Source organism: Microcaecilia unicolor, chromosome 2, assembly GCF_901765095.1.
Source record: "Microcaecilia unicolor chromosome 2, aMicUni1.1, whole genome shotgun sequence".
Lineage (NCBI taxonomy): Eukaryota > Metazoa > Chordata > Amphibia > Gymnophiona > Siphonopidae > Microcaecilia > Microcaecilia unicolor.
The window spans coordinates 148,994,641-149,021,472 of NC_044032.1; the positions used below are offsets into that span (position 1 = coordinate 148,994,641).

The 26,832-nt window shown below is 43.3% G+C and overlaps 1 protein-coding gene across 1 annotated transcript in view; it reads right to left on the reverse strand.

Annotated features, from left to right (window-relative positions):
• The window catches only part of KIAA0825 (KIAA0825 ortholog), a 584,207-nt gene that overhangs the window by 374,826 nt on the left and 182,549 nt on the right, over positions 1-26,832 (reverse strand). The window contains 1 exon segment of the mRNA XM_030193391.1: positions 15,299-15,412. Coding sequence (XP_030049251.1) covers positions 15,299-15,412 — 114 coding nt within the window.

A 26,832-nucleotide genomic window follows, 5' to 3' on the forward strand; every position in this document is an offset into this window, starting at 1 on the left:
TTCAGGGGTAAGAATTTTCCTGGGTGTGAATGGAGATTTCTGATGCCATTGTTTCTTAAACAGTGTGTGATAGAGAATAACCATCAGTAGGTGATCAGATCCAGATCTGCACACAGGCTCTGCTCTCCACACCCTGAGGCATCAGGTCAGATGATTTATGTGACTATCCATCACCAAATGGAGCTATACAGAAGTGATTCTGGGGAAAAGGGATGAACAGACAGTGGAACAGTCATTAATGCAAAAAAATAGAAAGAAAAGGCATTTTATGACTGTGGTAAAGATAGCCTTAGCACACGGGAAAGATCCACATAAGGCATGCTAAGGTCACTTTTTACTCCAGTGTACTACTGATTTCTATAGCGCTACTAGATGAACACAGCACTGTACACATTATATACAGGTTCTTTCTCTGTTCCTAAAGAGCTCACAGTCTAAGATTTGTACCTGGGGCAATGGATGGTTAAGTGACTTGTCCAAGGCCACAAGGAGCTACAATGGGAATCAAACCCGTGTCGCCAGGAACAAAGCCCATTAGGCTACTCCTCCTCTCCTTAGTAAAAGGAACACGTGGAAGGGCATAATCGAACGGGGGCGTCCATCTCTAAGGACGTCCCGGCGAAGGGGCGGGGAAATCCATATTATCGAAACAAGATGGGCGTCCATTGGTATTGACTCCTGAGGCGTCCATTGGTATTGACTCCTGAGGCAGGCCCTCTGCGGCTGAAACACAGCCCGTGTCGAGTCCACAATACCTGTTATTAATATTAGAACAAATTATTCCACTACACCATTCGTTTGTTGAACTCTTCTGTCACCTTTGCTGTTTGTGCTTCTGCTTTTGTGTGCAAAGGCTAATTCTTCCCTTCTTTTGTTTGTTTACCTTATTTTCAAAGCACTTAGACTTACAAAGTTACATGGAGAGGCATTTTTGATATGATGTCTAAATCCGACTTTGGATGTTTTCCAAAAAAACGTCCAAAATATGAATAGAAAAGAAGGTAATTTTCAAAAAAGAAAAATGTATACCTTTTGTTTTTGAAAATACTGTTTCTAACAAGGTTTTGTGCTTTGGACGTTTTTTTGGGGGGGTCCATTTTCGGGGGAAAAAATGTCCAAGTGAAAAACGAAGAAAATCTTGGGATGTAGAAGGGGACAGCATTTTTAGTAGACTGGTCCCCCAGACATTGCAGGAGATAAATGGGGTACACCCTAGTGGGCACTGCAGTGGACTTCAAAAACATGTTCCCAGGTACACATCTCATCATTGCTCCCTTACTTTGTTCTGCTGAGACCCCCAAACCCACTGCCCACAACTAACCACTACAGTAGCTCTTATGGGTGAAGGGGGCACCTATATGTGGGTATAATGGGTTTCTGGTGAGTTTTAGAGGGCTCAAAGTTTCCACCACAAATGTGACAGGTAGAGGGAGATAGGGACCTGAGTTTCCCACTCCATGATGCACTGCACTGGCCACTACACCACTTCAGGGACCTGCATGCTGCTCAAATAGGCCTGGTTTTAACATCTGAGGCTATCATAGAGGCCGGTAAGTCATATTTTTATTCACATTTTTGGGGGGTGGAAGGGGACCAGTGACCATTGGTGGAATATTAGGGGGGGGGGGTCACTGCTGATTCCCTCCAGTGGTCATCTGGTCATTTAGGGCACCCTTTTGTGCTTTGTTATAAAAAAACAGGTCTAGCTCAAAATGTCTTAGTTTTAGTCCTGGATGGTTTTTTTGTGTTCCACTATGGCTGAAAACATCCAAGTTTTAGGAACGCCCAAATCCTGCCTTTAACATGCCCCCAACACACCCCCTTGTGTTTTGAATGCACTTCTGATGGACTTCATAGAAAAACGTCTACAAATTGGTTTCCTAAATATTAATTTGGACATTTTTGTGAGAAAAATGTACAAATACTGTTTTATGCCACTTTTTAGATGTTTTTCTCTTTTGAATGAGCTCCAAGTCTAAGTGCTTTGAAAATAAGGCCCATAGTAAATAATGGAAGATAAAGACCTGAACGGTCCATCCAGTCTCCTCAACAGTCACACTCATTACTAAGTCATAATTATACCAACAATGAATGTGATATAAAATACTTGATCATTGTCTCTCTGGAATTTCTGGGCCATAGACAGTAGAAGTCCGCCCAGCCCTGTCCTTAGGTTTCAACTACTGAAGTTGCTGTTAAAGCCCACTCCAGCATATTCAAATCTGTCTTGTCATTTGCGGGACACAGACTGGAAAAGTCTGTCCAGCTCTGTCCCTATGTTCCAAATTCCTGGAGTTTCCATCGAAGGCCCCTGCCAGCCCATCCTAAACTGGTTTGTCATATACAGGACCCAGACTGTAAAAGCTTGCCCAGCACCAGCCTTAGTTCTTCACAGCCAGAGTCACCATCTAAGCACCACTCTACATGCAAACACACATACACCCATTTTGTTTTGTTTTTTTATACCATTCAGTTTCTAATTAGAGATCCTCTGTGTTCATCTCACGCCTTTTTGAATTCCTTCCATCACCATTTTTTTTCTCCACCACCTTCCTTGGTAGGGCATTCCAGGCATCAACCACCCTCTTCATTAAAAAAGAATTTCTCCTAAGTCTACCACCCCACAACCTCAATTCACGTCCTCTAGTTTTACTGCTTTCCGTTCTCTGGAAAATATTTGTTTCTGTATTAATGCCTTTCAAGTACTGAAATTCTCTATCATATCTCCCCTGTCCCTCCTCTCCTCTAGGGTATACATATTCAGGTCTCCCAGTCTCTTCTCATATGTCTTTTGGCACAAGCCCCATACCATTTTTGTTGCCTTCCTTTGGACCGCTTCAAGTCTTTTTACATCCTTAGCTAGATACGGCCTCCTAAACTGAACACAATACTCCAAGTGGGGCCTCACCAATGACTTGTACAGGGGCATCAACACCTCCTTTCTTCTGTTGGTTGCTATGTAACTTTGTAAGTCTTCTGCTTTGAAAATGAGCACCTTACTATCATATAGACTCACTACCTTACTGTTTACAAATTTGAAGCAAGTATAATTAAAAATAATATCTAAATAGCCTATTATAAAAATAGACACTGTAAATGCATTTTAATTATTCTAGTTCGGGGGGGGGGGGGGGGGGGGTCACGTGATGCCTGCTACCTAGAAGGCACCAAGAAGGAGAGGCTCCGCACTCAACCTGCCAATTTCTGCTTTTATTCCAAGTTTACAGGGTTGTGGCACACGGGGGATTCACTGCCTGGGAAATCGATCAAGGGAGTTCCCTCTGAGGTATGCCCTCACGAGCCCAGAGAAAATCTTCAAATCCCCCGAGGAGCAGTCTGCACAAAATGGCGTGGATGCAGCCTACACAGACCGCACTAGCAATCCCGACTACAGAATGGGCACAGGAAATCTCATGGTCCGTCTCAGCAGCCTTGGAATACAAACTAAATAAACTGCAGTCGGCCATAGATGAAATTAATGAAAAATTCGACTCACATTCGGCTCGTCTTGCAGAAGTGGAACAGCGAATCTCAGCTAGAGAGGAGGAGGCACAGAGCGCTGCAGCGCAGATAGCCATGCTTCAAAAGGAACTCGAGGAGATGCGGGAGCGGGTCGAGGAGCAGGAGAACCGCTCCCGCAGAAACAACCTAAGGGTGATAGGATTGCCTGAAACAGTGTCAGACAAAAGCCTGTATGAGTTTTTTATTAAGTGGCTCCCGGAACAGCTGGGCCTAGAAGAGCAGGGAGGTCTCTTCTGCTGTGACAGAGCGCATCGCATTGGAACACGTGGTGTGGGCAATAACAGGCCCCAGACGGCGATTGCTCATTTCGTGAACTGGCAGGCAAAAGAACGGATCTTAAAAGCCGCATGGGCAAAAGAGGCGCTTCTATATGAGGGAAATCGCCTGCTGTTGTTTAATGATTATTCAACGTGAGTGGCCCTCATGAGAAAGGCAATGGCGCCCACATGCTCTGCCCTTTACAAAAAGGGGGTGAGATTTGCCCTGCTATATCCAGCCAAGCTGAGGATCTGGGCTGACAGGAAGGCAATCCTCATTAATGATGTCGCAGCAGCGAAAGCTTTTTTGGAGAAATATAACAAGGAGAAAGGATCGGGACAACGAGAGCCGGAATAAAAGGGACCTGCGGAGCGGGGCAGAGAGGTATGATGAAGTGTCTGGAACTTCCTCATTTGTATCGTGGAAAGTGGAGTTAAGCTTGGCCCCACGAGGAAATACAGTGGTAAATTGTACTGTGAAATAACAGCTGGGCTGGAGAATTGGCTGGAGAAGGTGAACTGGAGCATGACCATGTGAAGTACACGAGAGCAGATGTCTGGAAGGTTCTCTTTGTGACTATGTTATTGGTATCCTTAAGGGTTTGAAGAAAAGTTATTGGACATTAATTGTTATAAACAATAGTCTTGTAATATCACAGAATTATTTTGTTAGGGCGGGAGGGGGGCAGGATGTTTCTTCTTTCAGTCGCCTTGGGTAGGTGAAGGATGTGGGAAGGTAATATGGGAGGGAGAGGAGAGGGACAGAAGGGAGGGGGGGAAGGGGCGGGAGAATGTGTGGAGGGATGAATGAGGACTGTATGTGGAAGAGGGAGAGGGAAGGCAGGGGAAAGGGAGGGGGGGGGTCAGCTCATAGGCTCTTGGATAATCAGGGGGCAAACTGACTTTGAAGGGAACCGGACAGTGGTGAGGGACAGAGGATGCTATGCTGTAAATACCTGGATAGTGACTGGGAAGGAACCAAGACCTCGCGGGTTATGCTGGGAGACCAGCGAGATGAACACTGTATATGTTTGTGATAAAGATCATTTAGATTACTTGTGTGGGTAGTTTGAAAATAATTACCCTCAATGTGGATGGGATACACTCCCCGATCAAAAGAGCCAAAAACCTAACGTGGCTGAACAAGGCAAGGGCAGACATTGCATATCTTCAGGAGACTCACCTATCAGCCCTAGAACATCAAAAATGGAGGAGGGGATGGGTGGGGGAGGTAGGGTACTCAGTTTATAATTCTAGACAAAGGGGGGGGTGGCTATTCTAATCCATAAACAACTACCTTTCAACACTCATAAGGTGATACAGGATAAGGAGGGCAGATATGTGCTCATGTTAGGGGACCTATGGGGGCAACAATTGCGCTATGTAACGTCTATGAACCTAATGTGTACTCTCACAAATTTTTCTCAGAACTAGTGGCAAGGGTGGTACCTTATTCTAATTATCAGCTTATCATGGGAGGGGATTTGAATATAGTGGCAGACCCGTCAATTGACTGTAAACCTAAAAAGCAAATTCAGGGGAGGAATTGGGAGAATAAAGGGGTTAATTTTGTATCATCACAACTAGGGCTAGTGGATATCTGGAGACTTCTTCATCCACATGATGAGGAATTCACATTTTACACTCACCCACATGGAGTATATTACTACTACTACTATTTAGCATTTCTATAGCGCTACAAGGCATACGCAGCGCTGCACAAACATATATTCAAGATTGGATTACCTTTTAATACAGGCCCCGCTGGTCTCTAGGATCACGAGGGCGGAGATAGTTGATAATGTGCTAAGTGATCATTTGGCTGTGGAGATGGTTGTTTCCTTCACGGCAGAGCCGGGCGAGAGGACATGGAAGCTCTCTCCCTTGCTGTACAGTGATAAGGATTTTCAAGAATTGTTACGCACCAAATGGCTGGAATATCAGGAACATAATTAAACACAGGAGGTAAATGCGGGGACGTATTGGGAGGCATCTAAAATGGTTATGAGAGGGTACATTATAGCATACACGGCAGGGAGGAAGAAAAAGAGGGAGGCCGAGCTCCTGAAACTAACACAGGAATACCATCAGCTACGACGAGCGCACATGGGGTATATGAACGATGCATATAAACTAAAAATGACACAAGTCAGGAGACAGATAGATAACATAGGGGCCACATGGGGTATATGAATGATGCATATAAACTAAAAATGACACAAGTCAGGAGACAGATAACATGCTGACCCAGAGGGCGGAGAGGGATATATACTTCCAGCGTTTTAGATTATTCAAATGGGGTAGCAAAGCGGGCAAATTAATGGCAAACTTGGTGAAAAACGTACAGATAGTTTCCCACTGCAGAGAGGTACGAGACAGGGGTGTCCTCTCCTCTACTTTTTTTGTTGGCAATTGAGCCACTGGCCATAAAGGTCCGTAGCAGTGGGAATCTCAGGGGGATACGGGTGGGAACTAGGGAATTTCGATTAAACCTCTTTGCAGACGACATATTACTATATGTGACAAATGTATGGGAAGACTTGCCCCGGGCTCTGGCTTTGATAGGGGAATTTGGGGACCTTTCCGGCCTGAGAGTCAACTGTACTAAATCGAAATTATTGCCATTATCGGGAGGCAATAGGAGATCCCGGGTTGAGTGGGTTGCCTATTAAGCCAGTCAAAGGAGCAATGAGGTATTTGGGGATTTTTCTAAGTACAAACAATTCAATCTTTTATAAGAGAAACTAGTAAAAAAGGCCCGTTTCTGTAGGCAAGGAAACGGGCCTTAGGCAGGCAATTCCCCCCCCCCCCCCGTGCTACGGCCCCCTCGAACCCCCCCTTCCGCGAACCTGTCGTTCCCCCCCCCCCCCGTGCCAGCGAAAACTGCCGCCACCGCCGCCGTTGTTGTGCTACCTTCCCTTCCCGTAGGCACGGTGTTAAACTTTCTAAGAAGTTGGGTATTATTAGGAAAGGTATGGAAAACAGGTGTGAGGATGTTATAATGCCGTTGTATCGCTCCATGGTGCAACCGCACCTTGAGTATTGTGTTCAATTCTGGTCGCCGCATCTCAAGAAAGATATAGTAGAATTGGAAAAGGTGCAGCGAAGGGCGACTAAAATGATAGCGGGGATGGGTCGACTTCCCTATGAAGAAAGACTAAGGAGGCTAGGGCTATTCAGCTTGGAGAAGAGACGGCTGAGGGGAGACATGATAGAGGTATATAAAATAATGAGTGGAGTGGAACAGGTGGATGTGAAGCGTCTGTTCACGCTTTCCAAAAATACTAGGACTAGGGGGCATGCGATTAAACTACAGTGCAGTAAATTTAAAACAAATCGGAGAAAATTTTTCTTCACCCAACGTGTAATTAAACTCTGGAATTCATTGCCGGAAAATGTGGTAAAGGCGGTTAGCTTAGCAGAGTTTAAAAAGGGGTTGGACGGTTTCCTAAAGGACAAGTCCATAAACCGCTACTAAACGGACTTGGAAAAATCCAAAATCCCAGGAATAACATGTATAGAATGTTTGTACATTTGGGAAGCTTGCCAGGTGCCCTTGGCCTGGATTGGCCGCTGTCGTGGACAAGATGCTGGGCTCGATGGACCCTTGGTCTTTTCCCAGTATGGCATTACTTATGTACTTATGATTGAAGAACCTACGGGAAGGGAAGGTAGCACAACGGCGGTGGCGGCAGTTTTCGGCGTTCCGGGGGGGGGGGGGGATCGACAGGTTCGTGGGAGGGGGTGGGTTTCGAGGGGGCCATAGTGCAGGGGGGTGACAGCTGATTCCGAGGCAGTAGGAGGAGTTCTGCCTCGCAGACCACTTGCAGCCAGGGAGCCACGGTCCCAAGCATAGAACGTTGGAGGTGAGAATTATTATATAGGATGTGATTGATCAGCTGGAGAGAGTCAGACAACTATGTGACAAATGGAAGGAACTCCCGCTTTCCCTGATGGGAAGAATTGCCTTAGTAAAAATGATCTTACTACCCAAGATCTTATATCCACTGCAAGCAGTTCCCATATGGGTCCTAAGGAGGGAGGAACGGCTATTTCGTTCCACCATAAGAGCCTTTATCTGGCGTGGGAAAGGTGCGCGGATAGGGCACTTCAAGCTCACGCTTAAAAAGGAAAAGGGAGGTCTAGGCCTCCTTGATCTTCGTTTGTATAACGTGGCAGCGCTGATGCGCTTTATATTTGAGGGGATGGTGGGACAATACCGTTTTCTGCCTAGAGGGGGATTAGATGAGTGGAGCTGCCCCTGGTCCTTTATTAACTTACTTCATGTGGGGTCTAGTAGTAATCCGTGCCTTATCGGCAAACTGGGGTTTTTGAAACCTTTGAGGAGGGCCTGGATGTGGTGAAGGGGGCATCAGCAGCGATCACCAGCAGCATCTCCCTTCCTGGGCATGGTGGGAAGCGAGGCGTTCCAGCCGGGAATGGGATTATTAGTATTTACAAAGTGGAGAGAGAAGGGTTACAGGAACATGGGACACTTATTAGTACAAGGAACAGACTCCTTTAGCACCTTTGATCAGTTAAAAGGGAAATGGGATTTTACAAATAGTAATTTGATGCAGTACCTTCAGGTTATGCATTATTGGTCAACGCTGTGGGCAGAATTTGGGAACTCGTGGACATGGGGTCCATTGGATCGGATCCTTCTCAGCATTCCTAGCAAGCTTAATGGATTATCAACCTGATATAAGGTCCTAAACATGACTATGCCCATGGCGGACATGGCTAGGCTAGCAGCTCAATGGAATGGGGAGCTAGGCACTCAATATACTGGTCAAAGATTAGGGAATCTATTCTCCACACTATATGAAATGGTTAAGGCAGCTGATCTGCAAGAGACACAATATAAGATACTAGTAAAACATGCCCGTTTCTTGCGGCAATGAAATGGGCGCTAGCACGGTTTCCTTCTGGACCTCCCCCCCCCCCATCCCTACTCACCCCGTCGGCATTCGTCCGCCATTGTTGGAGACCTCGGCACCACCTTCAATCTGCTGACATAGCTCTGCCCTCGACGTCATCACGTTTGACGCGAGGGCGGGGCCCCAACACAGTGTTTTCGGTGGCTTCACCACCACGAAGGCTTTGAACCGGAAGGAAGTGCCCGGAGGACCTGACAGTGACGTCAGTGTCCTCAGAACGTTGAGGGTGAGTTTTATTATATAGGATTAAACAGAGCATATATTTCTAAAGCAAAAGGGGTAACTATGGGATTTTGGAGGGATGACCAGTGTGGTAAATGTAAGAGGGGGAGGGGGACCTTCCTCTACTCCTTTCTGGAGTGCCCGGCTCTGACGTTATGGAATGAAGCCTTTCACATACTTAACACTCTCACACAAAAGACACTACCATGGGATTATGCAACTTTGCTTCTAGGGGACCAATCTCTTTTAGAGGACCAGGGCCTGACGCAACCATTTAGGAGAATAGTGTATGCCACACTATTGCAGGTCAAAAAAACTATTCTGCATTTCTGGACAACCGAAGAGAACATCCCAGGGGAGGTATGGCGCACAAGGATGAGGGAGGTAGGCAAACATAAGAGCCAGATCTACTCCAAATCCACTAGTTCATGTAATCGACAATATGCCACGTTGTGGGCAACTTGCTTGTCTCTGATCCCATGAGAGGGCAGCGGGGACAAGGGGGGAGGGAATTGAATTGAATGCTGGGATATATGGAGGTGAATTGGGTCTGAATGTTGAGAATTGAAAGTGGAGAGTGTGAAGGTATGGCTGGGAGGGGAAGGGGGACATGGGTTTAAAAAATAAAATTCACTGCAGAGTGTATACCACATCAGGAGTTTGTTTTTAGGAATATGGAGTTATAAATGGTCTTGTTGGGCTCCGAATGTATTGTCTATTTCATAGCAAACAAACTGTGCTTACACTTTGTAACTGTGTGAATAAAAATAAACTAAAAAAAATAATTATTCTAGTTCAAATTTCTATCCTTATTCAATTTAAGGTTATACTTTTACTTGCTAAAAAAAAAAAAAATCAGCATAGCAAGCAGGATTTACTATTTAGAGCCAAATTTAATAACATTGCACAGCACTAACACTTCTGGCTTCTCCATTCTCTAAGACAGGAAATGTGATAATTTCCAGTTCCATCTATGTAACGATCTTGGGATGAAAAAGTAATTTTTAGAATTTTGGTCATAAATATAGCTCATCTTAGAGCAGATGGCAAGATACCATGTGGCAGTATGTTACAGGTTTTTGGCTCTTCAAGCCAGTCGCAGATTGAGACATTCTAGAAAGTAGAGTGACTCATAGAGGAAACAAAATGTTACAAATATTCCTTGGCCACTCAAACTACCACCAGTAAAGATAGAGAGGAGATCTGTCTTGAGCATATGGATTGCATATGCTCTTTTATTCTTCTAGCGAATAAAGCTCTGTGAATGAGACTGGTCTCATAATAGGCAGGGAAAATATGAGTTACATAAAATATTTGTATAAAATTTTACCAGCACATTTGCCAGCACAGCCAACAGAAAAAAAGGTAGCAGTATTTTATATAACAATACCTATCAATGAAGAAGCCTACTAGTTATAACAAAATGGGGAAAACAAATGTAAAGCCAAGGAACTGGTAACAAGGGCCATCCTGCAAAAGGTGAAGATGGAACTAGTGTTCTTTACAAAATTAAGGGCTCTGTTTACTAAGCAGCGTTAAGGGTGCATTAGCGTTTTTAGTGCACGCTGATTAGCACGCTCAAAACGCTAAGTTGCCCAGAGGAACATAAGGGCGACTCTAGCGTTTAGCGAACACTACGAACGGTAGGCTTAGTAAACACGGCCCTAAGATTTTACTGTAGTCTACAGAAGATGTCTTGCTGATATAATTCCCCTGACACCACAATGAGGTTATTTAGCATAGTATATTGCTGGGCCCTTTTCTCGAGCAGTTGTGATAACTGTATCCATAGCTGGTCTTTAAAAATATATTTAAAATGACTAATGTTCACAAAGAGCATGATATCAGAGAAGGTAAACGCAACAGGTAGGCGCTATTATACTGAATGATACTAGAAGGAATACACAGCTTCCCCCAACCCTACATACAATGAGGAATTAATTGCAGAGATAAATCACAGAGAGCACTGGACAGCATGGTATAAGCTAAGAGATCTGTATTTTCTCCAATGATTATCCCCTTCAAATATTGTACAATAATTTTCTCTTTCAATACTGAAGTCTATTGTTTCTCCTAGTGTATTATAAGAATTTACTTTCTTTTGCAGATGATGTTTTAAATTTACAGTACACAGGAACCGACATCAAAATAAGTGCCTCCTGCTTCTGCAACAAGAGGAAGGAGAGGGGAGAGGCTGCACTTTTGGAGATGGCAGAGGAGATGGGAGATGCTGCACTGTTTTGGGGGGGGGGGGGGAGGGCAGATGCTGTACTGTTGGGGGAGGGAACGAAGAGAGAGCAGATGCACTTTTGAGATGGAAAGAAGAAAGGACAGAAGCTGAATTTTGTGGGGGAGGAGTGCGTGGGAGATGCTACACTGTTAGGGAGGAGATAGGACACATGTTGCACTGTTTGGGAGGCGAGGAGAGAGGGCAGATGCACTGTTAGGGGTGGGAAGGAGAGAGGGCAGAAGTTGTTCTGTTGGGGGAAAGATAAAGGGCAGAAGCTGCACTGTTGGGGGAAGGATAGAGGGCAGAAGCTGCATTGTTGGGGGAAGGATAGAGGGCAGAAGCTGCACTGTTGGGGGAAGGAGAGAGGGCAGAAGAAGCACTGTTGGGGAGGAGAGAGGGCAGAAGCTGCACTGTTGGGGAGGAGAGAGAGGAGATGTTGCACTGTTGGGGAGAAGGAGAGAAGGGAGATGTTGCACTGTTGGGGAGAAGAGAAGGGAGATGTTGCACTGTTAGGGAGAAGGAGAGAAGGGAGACGCAGCACTGTTTCCAAACCATACCCAAACAGCTTAGCTATTCCAAATATGTGATCTGTATAGATTGTGTTATTTGGAATAGCTAAGCTGTTTGAATGTGGTTCACGCTATTCATTTTTTTGACTACACTGAATTCACCTTACCAGTTTCTTTGGTGAAATTTGGAAAAGTATGAAAATATCCTATAGAAGACTCCTGACGCAGACCATATAGGCCGAAACACGATTCGTGTCAAGTCTTGGATGTAGTTGAATAAAGTTTTATTCCAGTGAACATCTAGTTTCCATTTTTGTGTCACTTTCACTGAGTGGTGTGTGTCATCAAGACTGCAAGGGTCTTTTTTTCTGTTATACCATCAGTAAATAACAGCACATATTTTTGGTATGTTATAGAAAAGGGGGAGGGGCAATGTTGTAGGCATCACTCCCTCCGAAAAATTGCCTCCTCAATGCACTGTCAAACCTCCCATGGAAGCTGCCTGCCTCTGGCTTTGCTCTCCTCTTAGGAGACAATGCCCGTACCATACTCCTTCTTTGAGTGGTGAGGCAGCAGGCCAGAGAAAGGAGAGCTGCTTACCTCCTCCTTACTAGCTCGCTGCCTTCATCCAAAATTGTGCTTTCCTACAATCTTGTACTTTAAACTGCACCTCATTTTGCTGCTCCCATTGCTTCGGGTACATACTGTGGTAATGGCCCACTTTCTGGACATACTACTCACATTAAATTATCAATTTTAACAAAGCTAAGTACAGAATTTCTTTGCTTTCACACCTATAATAACCCTGACCTAAGTTCCATTACTAAAAGACATTTTATTACATTTGCTATCAGAGATTATCCAGAGGGCCTCTTTCTGGTAATCAGACTATTCATGTAGTTCAGCCTCCCCTCCTACAGTGTGAAATAGCTGTGAAACAGTGATGCATGCTTATACAAAGGGAGTACATTAACACCTTCACTAATAATGATTGGTTCTATTGCTCTCATATTTTAAATTTGGATTTTAAAGTTATTTGCTTTTTCGAAGCAAAACTCAAAGTAAGTTACAAATAGATACAGTATACTTGCTCAAGAAAGATTGCAAATTAATATTTACTAACCCATGGTAAAGTAGCAGGTTGGAACACTATTTTACTGCAAGAAAATTTACACAGGTTTTATTAACACATGAACCTCAGTACTACAGATTAGTGAATCCCATGGTAAATTTTTTTGCATTACTGAATCTGGGAAAATCATGCATTCCTGGCTGCAATACAAAAATAGTAGGCCCCCAATTCAGACCCACTATCTTCCAAGGGAACTGGCAATTTTCAGAATACAACCCCAGATCCAATCCCTTGTTAAAACTTGAGCCAAATCCTCCCCCTCCCTGTGCCCACTGAGCTATCCCTGATGTCTATTATGTGTGTATGTGTGGGTGGGTGGGGGTGGTGGGGCAAGAGTGATCCTGGTGGCTTCTGCCTGGACAATTCGATTTTCTAAAACAGTACTGCCAGGCCCCTAGGAGTCCAGATGTTAAATAATGGAATGCTCTTTAGCAGCCTGACCCTTTCAGTATTGGGGGGGGGGGGGGGGGGGGGGAGAAATGGAAAGGTTCTGGGGGTTCCATAACAAGGACAAGGGGGAAGGTGGAGGATGCTACTTTCTGATATTCACTCGCTCCTTGAACTTCATCCTTGGGACCATCAGCACACGTGTGAGCAGCCCCATATGCACATGTAAAAAGTTAACACCATCTCTGGAACTGATGTTAACTTTCCATGAATAGCACAGTTGCAAAATTTAACCCAAACCACGTTATCATTATTGAATTCTCAATGGGAACCTATTTTTATTTTAAGTTATGTAATTGTTAAATAATGTCAACCTAAAACTACGCTTAAATTATTTTTACACTCTTATGGTGCAATCACAATGGACTTAAAAAGGATTTTTCAAAAATTTTTTAGGAGGAAAGACCTCGGAAGCCTACAGTGCTCAGTGCCAAAGCACAGACAATTTCAGCACTTAATAGGTACTATACTCAATCAAAGGTCAGAAAACCTCTTTTTTTTGTTTTGTTAACTTTGCAATTAAAATATAAGACTGCCAAGTATCAAACTATCAAGCACAAACGTCCTGCACTTAGCTTAATGCAGTGCTCCAGACGGGGACCCGTTTTGCCCACTGGTTTTGTCAAGGGACCTGGCTGCTTCTGACTTGTGCTCAAAAGCCATCACTAAGACAGTATTTTTTGGCACAGTTTTAGGTTAAGAGTATTCTTATATATTTATGCAACAGTTTGTGTATGGATTGTTAAATAATGCACATTATTGCAGTTTTGTCAATAGAACTTTAAGTTTATACTTGAACACATGGAGGATTAAATAATTTGCCCACAGTCAAATGAAGCAAGAATAAAAGAATCAATATTTGAATGTCAACCTCCTTGGTTGAAAGCCCACTGCTTTTACACTAGACTATTCCTCCATTCCTGCACTAGTAACAACTCAGCCCCTGCATGCATTAATAAAGAAAAAAATCATAATGGTTCAATCTTTTCAAAGCTGATGATGACATAGTTTAAGGGGCTTTTTTATTAAAGTGTATTAAGATATGCAGTTAGCACAGTATGATATTTTCCTGTACACTAACTACAAATCTAAGACGGCACTTTTTAACATTTTTATTTCATGTTTATTTTTGCAGGTCATGTGCAGTGCCTGCCTAGAGTTAATGCAGGACCACTTCCTGTTTAGGAAGCACTAAGTGCTCCCGCATTAACTCTGCATTAAACCAGGTAGGGGGCTCATGATCAAAAGTCAAAACGAGCACGCAAGCCCATTAGCGCTGTTTTTGCGCACACTTTTAACAATGTGGGATGATCAACGTGGTTGCCGCATGGTGCATGGTAAGGGTAGCACACTAGCTGGCTAATGCATCCACACACCCTCTCTGCTCATACCATGCTCCCTGACAAAAATATTTTGAAAATTCATTAACGCACACTTTACTGCACAGAAATAGGATAAATACCAAAAAACGCTTCAACGTGGTTGTGTGGTAGCCTGTTTTTGCAAGCTAACTGCGCATTAAGGGCTGAAATCCTTTCGTAAAAGGGTCCATTAATTTTAATTTGTCATTAATACATTTTACAGGTGCTAAAATATAATGGGAGAATGTCATTTCTTAAGTCAAGCTAAGCAGCAATGTTTGTTTTTAAAAGGTACAATTAAATAAGGGCCTCTTTTACCAAACTAAACTAGCGATTTCTGTGCGTCAATGCCAACGAAGCCCATTCAGCTTTGTTGGCATTGCTGCACTGGGAATTGCTAGCATAGTTTGGTAAAAGAGGTCCTATGTGCATTTAAAATGATACATTATTAAGAAAACTTGCATACACGCTTATAAAGATGTCTTTCTAAAAATTCAGTGCTTTCCAAATAATTCTCCTCCTAAAAAATTTTGCAAGTTTCACTATTATAACCTAAATTTGGTCTGTAGATCGGACAAATCTCTGTACAGGGTTAAGTGGCTTAACTTTTAAAATATTTTATTAAATCACCCTAAATTTTATTTTTCTAAATTATGACAATTTCTAAGAACTACTCACTTAATTAAAGCAGGTATTCCTGGATGTTTTAAGCACTCTAGCCAATGTAATGGCTCATCAGTAGATAATTCCAAGCAGTCTGAAGGTAAATCGCCACAACCATTCTGAAAAACCCTATTAAAAGAACATGTGATTAAGATTAAAGATTTCTGAAATACTCAACAATAATACTAAACACAAGTGGCCCAACATTCAAAGGGGTGTATAATTGTAGAGGCTGCAGCTAAACAAGCCCATCACCCATTGATTTTCAGTGGAACCATTTGGATAGTGTCACCAAAATTCCCTCTTGAGGTCCCGGCACTATCCGGAGAGTGCCAATGTGGAGCAAAAGTGTTCCACCTAACTATGGGACCCTTTTACTGAGCTGCATTAAACAGCTAACGTGCTGTTATCAGTGCAGTAGTCAGTAGCGCAGGCCCTCACTAGCTGCCTAACATATGGGAGTGGGCTGGATCTGGATATGATAGAAACGGGAGGCGATGTGGCTAGCTCTGACAGTTAGTGCACGGGTCTTTATCATGTGCTAGCTGTCACGACTGCTGATAGTACAGCTGAACTTACTGTCTCAAGAGGAGATGGTAAATGGAGCTGCGCTAGTAGCAGTTTGGTAGTGCAGTGCACTGATAGTGTTGGGGCAGCAGCGCATCACCTATTCCCAGATGCATCAACCAAACCCTCACACCAACACCAACCCAACCCCGGATGCATCAACCAAACCTTCCCTCAACAACACCTCGAACCTCCACCCCCCCCCCCCCGATATCACCCAAACCCTCCCCAACACCAAGTTCACCCCCCAAGATCCGTTCCCCCCTCCCGACACCATCTCAATCCCTCCATGATAGGGCTGACTCTCAATGCAACACCTGATCCCCCCTCCCAGCATCACTCAAACGCTCCCCCTGACACCAACCTGACCCCCTCCCCCAAAAAAGATCCCTCCCAACAATTTCATAAGCCCCTATGACAGGGCAACCCCTGATCAAATGAGGAGCCAGCACAACTAGCCTGCCTCATTTCCCCAAACCCACCCTTTACATTGTACCACCCCATCCCCTGACCTCCTCCAGGACTTCACAGAAGTCTGCATTGCTAATAGTGGGATTCTGAATGCCAATGACCCCCTTCAGCTGCTCAGCTCTGCACTGTCATCCAAAATGGCACCAAAAGTCTCCAGTGGCAGTCTCATGGTACTACTGCTAGAGGTCATCCTTCCATACAAGGAAGTCAATCTCCATATATGGAAGGATGACCCCCTAGTGACAGTAGTGCCAAGAGAGGGTCATTGCTGCTATTTTGGATGACAGCAACAATCTAGGCAGCAGCAAGTGGAGGTGAGTTTAGTGGTTAGTGAAGCAGACCTTGGTCCTGGAGAACTGGGTTTGATTCCCACTGCATCTCCCTGTGACTCTGGGCAACTCAATTAACCCTCCATTTCCCCAGATACAAATAAGTATGTTTATACTATCCAGCTTATTTTTGAAAGAGAAAGATGCCCATATTTCGAACCAAATCTGGAGATAGGCATCTTTCTCCCGTGGGTGCCCAAATCAGTATAATTGAAAGCCGATTTTGGGCGGCTTCAACTGCAATCTGTCACGGAAACGACCAAAGTTGACGGGGGCGTGTCGGAGGCGTGGTGAAGGCGGGACTGGGGCGTGGTTATCGGCCAAGGAGAGATGGGCATCCTCGGCCGATAATCGAAAAAAGAAAGGCGTTTTAGCGCAAATTTGGGTCACTTTTTTGGACCCTGTTTTTTTTCACGAACAAGTCCCCAAAAAGTGGCCCGACTGCCCAGATGACCACCGGAGGGAATCGGGGATGACCTCCACGGACTCCCCCAGTGGTCACTAATCCCCTCCAACCAAAAAAAACCCACTTGAAAAACCTTTTTTGCCAGCCTCTATGCCAGCCTCAAATGCCGTACCCACCTCCATGACAGCAGAATGTGTTCTATCCTCTGACAGCCTTTCCCTGGTTCTGATGTGCGTCTCGGGTGAGTATGACACCTTTTCTGTTAGGTGCACTGCAGAGTCATATCAGCAATGCATTGTGGTGGGTGTAGGTATTGGGCTCCGTGATTCCACTAGCTTGTGTTAAATGCTCACGATGTTGGTAGGTGATAGGCTCTACTCCCATGGTGCTTTTCCCCCTGCCTACTGGGTCAGTGTGTGCCCTGTTTTGTTTCTGGTAGTCCATGAGGTAGTGGCCATTTTTGTAAGCCAGTTTTAGATCCCTTTCATGTGTTAGTCAGGTTACAGAACCTAGTTCTTACGTTGAATGTTGCTGAAAGAGGGCATTGTACAGCATTCTGCCAGCTCTGACCTACCGCTAATCTCAGTACCAGGGAGACTCGTTGCCAGTGGGGCACAACCTCTGATCTGCAGTTAACTGTGAGTAAATGTGCTTATTCCAATAAAGGACGTTTTCGGAGCGATTAGTCTTCAGGTGTCAACTGGTGTGCCAAGGTTATACAGCAGCAACAAGTCCTAGAGGCCTGCATGTATGCAGGTCCCTGTAGCACTTTTAGTGGGTACCGCAGTGCACTTCAGGCAGGCGGACCCAGGCCCATCCCCCTCCCACCTGTAACACTTGTGCTGGTAAATGGGAGCCCTCCAAAACCCACTGTACCCACATGTAGGTGCCCCCTTCACCCCTAAGAGCTATGGTAGTGTTGTACATTTGTGGGTAGTGGGTTTGGGGGAGGGGGGTTGGAGGCTCTGCACCCGTGGTAAGGGAGCTATGCATGTGGGAGCAGTTTCTGAAGTCCACCGTATTGACCTCTAGGTTGCCCAGTTGGTGTCCTGGCATGTCAGGGGGGGCCAGTGTACTATGAATCCTGGCCCCTCCAAATATGCCGTGGATTAGGACGTTTGTGAGCTGGGTGTTTTTAGTTTCCATTATCGCTAAAAAAAACAAATGCCCAGCTCACAAACGACTAAATCCATGGCATATTTGGTTCCTACAAACCATATTTTCGAACCGAAAGATGGACGCCCATTTTTTTTCGAAAATACGGTCTGGTCCTTCCCTTCATGTACCCGTTTTCGGAAATAGTCGCCCATGGAGTTGGGCGTTCGCGTTCGATTATGCCCCGCTTTGTAAACCACTTTGAATGTAGTTGCAAAAAATCACAGAAAGGCGGTAATATTGAATCCCATTCCCTTTCCACTGACACCAATACTGATCTCCGGGTAAGTCCCAGAGAAGGGTTGAGGAGTCTTTCATGAGGTACTGTGTCAAATGCCTTTTGAAAATCTAGATATACAATATTGACTGGCTCACCTTTATCCATATGTTTATTCATCCCTTAAAAGAAATGTAGTATATTGGTGAGGCAAGATTTCCCTTGACTAAATCCATGTGGGCTTTGTCTCATTAATCCATGCTTATGTATATGCTCTGTAATTTTGTGCTTGATAATAGTCTCTACCGTTTTGCCTGGCACCAACATCAGGCTTACCAGTCTATAAATTTCCTGGATTACTTCTGGAACCCTTTTAAAAAACTGGCCTTATATTGACCACCGTCCAATCTTCTGGTACCATGCTTAAGTTTAAAGATAAATTACATATTACTAGCAATAGCTCTGCAAGTTCATCTTTCAACTCTATCAGTACTCTGAGATGTATTCCATCCAGTCCAGGCAATTTACTATTCTTCAGTTTGTCGAATTGCCCCATTACATCTTCCAGGTTTACAGAGATTTGTTTCAGTTTCTCTGACCATCAGCACTGAATACCATTTCTGACCCTGGTATCACTTCCCCATCTTCCTCAAGAAAACCAAAGCAAAGAATTCATTTAATCTCTCCGCTATGGCCTTTCTTCCCTGAGTGGCCCTTTTAACCCTCAGTCATCTAGAGGTCCAACTGATTCTTTTACCAGCTTCTTGTTTCTAACATGCCTAAAAATGTTTTTACCATCAGGCTTATTTTCGAAAGAGAAGGACGCTCATCTTTCGACACAAATCGGAAGAAGGGTGTCGTTCTCCCAGGGTCGCCCAAATCTGCATAATCGAAAGCTGGTTTTGGGCGTCCCCAACTGCTTTCCGTCGTGGGGACGACCAAAATTCCCAGGGGTGTGTCGGAGGCGTAGCGAAGGCGGGACTTGGGCGTGCCTAACACATGGGCGTCCTCGACCCATAATCGAAAAAAGAAGGGCATCCCTGATGAGCACTTGGACGACTTTAGTTGGTCCTTTTTTTGTTACAACCAAGCCACGAAAAGGTGGAATTTGCAAACTGATTTACATTTAGGAAGTGATTAACAATTAAAAAAAACAGCTAGAAGTGGAGGTTTACAGATAGGAAGTGGAAAGTTCTTTGACAGTTTAGGTACTTAGTTGTAGATTTTTTTTTTAAAGAGGTAGGTTTTCAGTTCTTTTCTAAACTGGAGATAGTTGGTGATTCTTCTTGTGATCTTTGGTATTGTGTTCCACCATTTGGAACCTAGGTAGCTAAATCCAGCCATATATATGGTTTTGTAGATTATATTTCTACAACTTGGTAGGTGAAGAAGCAGGTAGCCTCTGGTTTCTGGGCTTGCGTTTCTTGGGGATAGTTTGATTATGTCTGGCATGTATTCAGGCGACAAACTGAATAATATTTTGTAAATGATGGTGCTGGGTTTAAAGATTAATCTGGCCTTGATTGGCAGCCAGTGTAGTATTTCAAGCAGTGGAGTGGCTCTTTCAAATTTTGATTTCTTGAAAATTAGTTATGCTGCCACGCTTTGGACAGTTTGTAGCAATTTTAGTGTGTTCTCCTTGCACGCTGCGTATGCTGCATCGCAGTAGTCTAATTGTGATAGTACTAATGATTGTACTATTATCTGGAATGATTATCTTAGAAAATAGTCTTTGATCCTTCTCAGTTTCCATAGTGTTCTGAAGCATTTTGTTGTTACTGCTGCTACTTGATTGTCCAGTGTTAGATGTTTGTCAATGATAATTCTCAGTATTTTTAGCTGTGTTTTAATTTTGTATGTTTGATTGTGATGTTTTGGTGTGATGTGGAGTTGTGTGGACTTGATAGAATCAGGAATTTAGTTTTGTCCCTATTTAGTTTGAGTTTGAATGTTGCAGCCCAGTTTTCCATAAGGTCCAGCCCTGTTTTGGCCTTGTCACTGTTTTTAAATGGTATGCAGATAGTGACATCATCTGCTTATATGAATGGATTGAAGCCCATTATTTCCAGTTTTTTACGTAGTGGAGCCATCATTATATGTTTGTAATACATTGGATAGAATGTGAATATTGACAGAGTTGTTGTTATTGCAAGCTTAGTTAGACGATTAGTTATCTCTAATGTTAGAGGTCGATCTTATCAAGTGAGTTTAAATAGTTTATGAAATATGAGATAGTCTTCAGTTTGACGGAGTTGTTTGGGCAAAGAGTTCCATCTGATTGTACTTTGGTATGAAAATCCAGCACTGTGAATAGTTTTATATTTGATTTTATTACATTGAGGGAAGTGCAATACAAGAAAGTCTCTGGATGATTTTTTTGGGGATTGAGTGTTGATAGCTCTATAAGATTCTGCATGTAAAATGGGGATGAACCACACATTATTTGGTGGGTAAATGCACATAATTTGAAAGTAATGCATGAACTTATTGGTAGCCAGTGTAGTTTGAGTAGCAGCGGGGTTGCTTTGGAGTATCGGGTAGCTTTAAGTACACAAGCTGCTGTGTTTTCAGCTGTTTGTAATTTTATGATTAGTGAGGTCTTAAATTCTGCATAGACTGCATTGCAGTAATCAAATTTTGTTAGTACCAAGGTTTGAGTTAATGATCTGAAAATTGTATTTTGAAAATAAGATCTTAAAACTCTTAGTTTCCATAATGATTTGAATACATTAGACACCAATTTGGGTACTTGTGGTTCAAATGAGAGATGGTGTTCAATTATTCCCAGGATTTTCAAATTATGCTCCAGTGGATGTTTTGTTACCATTAGTAAAAGTAGAAGTAGTAATTGGTTGGTGAGGGTTTGTTAGTATTAACAATTTGGTTTTCTCTCTGTTAAATTTCAATTTGAAATTGTTTGGCCATGATTCCATTAAGTCTAGGACTGATTTTATATTGGTTAAGATTTCTTCGATACCTTTGTCAAAAGTGACATAGATTGTAACATTATCAGTATACATGAAACAATTGAAACCATTTGATTCAAGTACATAACCTAGAGGTGCCATCATTATATTAAACAGGATGGGAGAGAGAGGAGAGCCTTGTGGCATTCCGCAATTAGGTGACCAGGAAGCTGAGATGAGGCCTGATTGTTTTACTTGGTAGAATCTAGAGGTGAGAAAGTCCTTGAACCACTGAAAAACACCGCCGAATATACCAACATACTCTAACAGATTGAGTAGAATGTCATGGTCCACTGTATCAAAAGCGCTGGACATATCAAATTGTAAGATGATGATCTTTCTGCCTTTATTTAGCTCTTTTCTGAAGTTTGCAATAAGCATTGTTAGGACTCTTTCAGTGCTGTAAGAGAACCTGAAACCTGATTGGCAGGAATGTAATATTGAGAAAGAGTTAACATAGTCCATGAGTTGTTGGGTAGTATATATTTTTGATATTGTTTTACAGTAGTTCTATTATTAGGTTTAAATTTACTGTTTTCAAGTTTACCTCATTTATTGTATTTATGTTTATTGTTGGTTATTTTACTATTGTTATACTGTTAACAAAATTATAAGATTTACGTACACCACCTTGGGTAAATCTCTTCATAAAGGCGGTTAATAAATCCCAATAAATAAATAAAACTAGGCCTTCCATTACTTTACCTAACAGTGGGCTAGGCCTGTAGTTTGAAACTTCATTTAAGCTGGATTGTGGGTTTTTGGCAATGGGGGTTAGGATTCTTTTTCCATTTTTTGAAGGAAACATTCCATGAGATAGCATAAATGTTATATTTGATTGCAAGCATTATAGGAACTGTTCAGAAACTGATTTTAAGAGGTAGCTAGGAAATGGGTCAAGTATACATTGAGAGGATGCACATTTTAGTAAGTATTGGCATGTTATAGAATAGTTCATAGACATGAACACTAAAACCTATTAGCCAAATCACCACAATAATAAATGGTAACTAGTGATTCATTTTGAAAAACGTTTGCATTACTGTTTGGCAGACAGAGGGCTTGGAGAAGGTGGAGAATTCAGGAGGCAGCGCATATTTAAATAATACAGTTAATGATGTCACCCACCAGTGTCTAGTTTAGAGAGGCCACTTTCTCCCTGTTCTATCTGTGCACTGGAAACTGTTCTCCTGATGTCAAGCTGTCAATGATCAATTCCAGCCTTTATCCTGGAAAACAGTTGTTGTTAAGCCCATCCTGAAAAACGGTAACCTGGATACTTCCTCTCTCAGTAGCTATAGACTAGTATTCAATATTCCATTCAACAAACATCATGCAGAGGGCTGTCCTCATTTAACTTATTGACTTTGTTACTAAAAAAAAACAAAAAAAAACCTCCTCCTCCAATGTTACTCATTGGGTTTCAGAAAATTTCATACTACAGAACCCAGCTTAGTAGCTCTTTTGAGTGAAGTTCTGCTGCTTTTTACACTGTTGATCACAGCCTACTCCTTGACACGCTGTTCTCACTTGGATTTCAGAATTCTGCTCTCTCATGGTTTTCTTCTTATCTCTCACACAGTGGCGTAGGAAGGGGGGGGCGGTGGGGCGGTCCGCCCCGGGTGCACGCGCTGGGGGGGTGTCAGCTCGCTGGTTCCCTGCTCTTTCTGCCCCGGAACAGGTTACTTCCTGTTCCGGGGCAGAGAAAGCAGGGAAGCAGCAGAGCTGACGCAGCTCCCAGTGACGTGCACTGGGGGCGGAATGGCCCTCCCGCCTGCCCCCCGCTGAAAGGTAGGATGCGTTTCGGGGGGGGGGGTGCATTCTGGAGGGGGGGCGCCGTGCCCTGCACCTGGGGGGGGGGGACGCGCAGCGGCGACCCGCCCCGGGTGTCAGGCACCCTCGCTAAGGCTTTGCTCTCACAGCATTCTTTCAGTGTATACTTTGGTGGATCCTCCTCTTCCTCTATCCTGCTGTCAGTGGGTGTACCTCAAGGATCCGTCCTAGGACCTCTCCTTTTCTCCATCTATACTTCCTCCCTTGGTCCTCTGATCTCTTCCCACGGTTTTCAGTATCACCTTTATGCTGATGACTCCCAGATCTACCTCTCCACACCAGAAATCTCGGCAGAATTCCAGTCCAAGGTATCTGCCTGCCTCTCTGACACTGCTACCTGGATGTCTCACCGCCACCTGAAGCTCAATACGTCCAAAACTGAGCTCCTTATCTTCCCACCTAAACCAACCTCTCCCCTTCCCCCATTCTCTATTTCTGTCGACAACACGCTCATTCTTCCTGTCTCATCTGCTCGTAACTTCTCCCTCTCCTTCTCTGCACATATTCAACAGATTGCTAAAACCTGTCATTTCTTCCCTTATAATATCGCCAAAATTCACTCTTTCCTTTCTGAACACGCTATCAGAATCCTCATCCACACTCTTATCACCTCTCGCTTAGATTACTGCAACTTGCTTCTCACAGGTCTTCCACTCAGCCACCTCTCTCCTCTTCTATCTGTTCAAAATTCTGCTGCACGACTAATATTTCGCCAAAGTCATTATGCCCATATCAGCCTTCTCCTGAAGTCATTTCACTGGCTCCCTATCCATTTCCGTATAAAATTCAAACTCCTCTTATTGACTTATAAGTGCATTCACTCTGCAGCCCCTCACTACCTCTCCACCTTTATCTCTCCCTACACTCCTTCCCAGGAACTCCGTTCACTAGGCAAATCTCTCCTAATTGCACCCTTCTCCTCCATCGCTAACTCCAGACTCCGTTCCTTTTGTCTCACCACACCTTATGCCTGGAATGGGCTTCCTGAGCCGTTACGTCTAGCTCCATCCTTGGCCGCCTTCAAATCTGGGCTAAAGGCCTACCTGTTTGATGCTGCTTTTGACTCCTAAAGTTGTCACTTGCTTGTAACCTTTATCTTGTCTTCCTTTCTTCAATAGTCCCTTTCCTTATGTGTCCTTCTGTCTGTCCTACCCTTATCCTTATTGGCCCTGTCTGTCTGTCCTGATTTAGATTGTAAGCTCTTTTGAGCAGGGACTCTCTTTTCTTTCTTCATGTTCAATTGTAAAGCGCTGCGTATGACTGGTAGCGCTATAGAAATGATTTATAGTAGTAGTAGAAGTTCATGGATCCTTAGATAAGGGCATTATGGATTACAGGTCAGGCTCAACTTTAAACATTTCTCCAATTCTCTTGAATCATCTTTAAAAATTTCTCAGCTCTTATTTGGAAACACTGCTCCCTTTTGAAAACCAGATCTCCTCAGTAGTTACAACATGCTTCATCATCCTGAGGAATATTTGAGCTATTCAACCTCTTCTGAGTAAGCTGGCCATTCTTACATTAGTCTTTACTTTGCTGATCAGTAGTCTGGACTACTGTAATTTACTATACGAGCTACATCTTTATTGTCTGTAGCTAATTATGAATACCACAATTAAGCTACTTGCCCATTCCCATATATTTGATCATGTTACGTCATTGATCTGGTTCCAGGTTCCATGCTGCATCAAATTTAAAATATTAATTTTCACTCACAAAGAGTTCTACTGTGGCTTTCCTTATTAATCTTCTTTTCCCTTATGTTCCTAGTAGGTTCTTTTGATTACTAGATCAAAATCATCTCATGCTTTCAAAAAGTATGCACAAATCTGCATTCTTCCATCTGGTGTCAGCTCTGTAGAATGCACTATCCCAGTACCTCCAGGCTGAATTGAACTTTAAATATTTTTAAAAAAGGTGCTGAAAGCATATTTATTTCTAAAGTTTTGATGGTTGTTTTTGGAAGGCTCATGGTGGGCTGAAATGACTGCAACTACTGCCACAATTAGTTTTTCTTTACTATTTATACTGCAACCTTTTGCTTATCTGTTGTTCTTTCTTTTTTTTTTTTATAAATTTAAATCAATAATTCAAGGATTTACACTTGATCACAAAAATTGTGATAAAAATCAAACAATAAAAGTAATATAATAAGACATATATAATAACACTCAAGTCCACATTATATTGGATTCCAAGATCACTAATAAGAAGGACAATTAAGGTAAAACAAATGTTTAAGGTAAAATAACACCTAGGTGGACTGGGAATTTAAACAATTACACTCCTTCAGCTCTTTTAGAGGCAACAAAAGATGTTAAATGGGAAGGCTCCATGAAAACATATTTAACGAAGTTATATCTTACGATACATTTACAAGGAAATCTCACATAGAATAGTTGCAAAACGGCGGGTTTCAATATCAAAAATTGCTTCCACCTACGCTGGGTTTCCCTCGAAACATTAGGAAACAAAAGTATTTTTGACCCCAAAACAATTTTCCTTTGTTATTGAAGCGCATTCGAAAAAGCCACTGTTTGTCAGGTAACAGAGCCACTGTGGCTAATTCAGTTTCTGAGGTTTCCAAGAGGGCAGAAACATTTATAGAGTCTTGTTGCTGTTGTTGAGCAGATTCTCTTTTTGGTATGTAATATACTTGAGTAAATGGAGGTACATTTTCTTCAGGTATTTCTAATATTTCTTGAAGATAACATTTTAGCATATCCAATGGTTTCACCATTGTTACCCTTGGGAAATTTATAAACCTAAGGTTATGGTTCCTCATATAGTTATCATATAGTTCTGCTTTATTTCTCAAATTTGAGATAGCTTTTAATATTACTGTTAGTATATTTCCCATATTTAAAACATTTTTTCCCACAGATTCAAATCGTTCAGAAAGAGATTTTACCTCTGAATCATTTTTTTCCACTCTCTGTTCAATCATAGTAACTTTTTGCAACACGCTGTTTGTCTGCTGTAGAAAAGATTGTGCCAGTTGGGAAACTAAGTCCCACAATGAATCTAAAGTTACCTCTGCCGGTTTTGCCAGTATTCCAGGGGGCATAGACACCAAAGGTCCTACACTCCATGTCTCGTAAGCCCGTTTCAGCTGCAACAGGGCTGCTCACCTTAGGGGGTTGCTGCTGCCCCCCCTAAGTCCCTCTCAAGATGGCTCTTCTGAGCTTCACTCGATCCTGGGCCCGCTCCGCTCTCTGGAGGTGGCCCCGTCGATCCCTCGGAGGGGGAGCTAGTCCGCTGTGGCAGAGTTCTCAGATCAGGGCTCAGCGTAACGTCACACCCTGGGGACACCGATAATTCCTCCGACAAGCTGGCATTCCCTGAGGGACCACTCCTGATCTCCAGACCCTGTCCCAGAGTCCTCACGAAACAGTCCATCGGACCTGCAGGTAATAAGGCAGGCAGCGGGGAAGCTCGGACTGCTGCCCTGCCTTGACTTTTCGGCATGTTGAATGCGTTAGGAAGTGAGGACCTCAACGTTCCTAGATGCATACGACCATCTTGGAATCCCCTCTTTTTTCTTATAGATAAGAACATAAACTGCTTTTACTGGCTGACACAAAAAGCAGAACAGTAAATCTCTA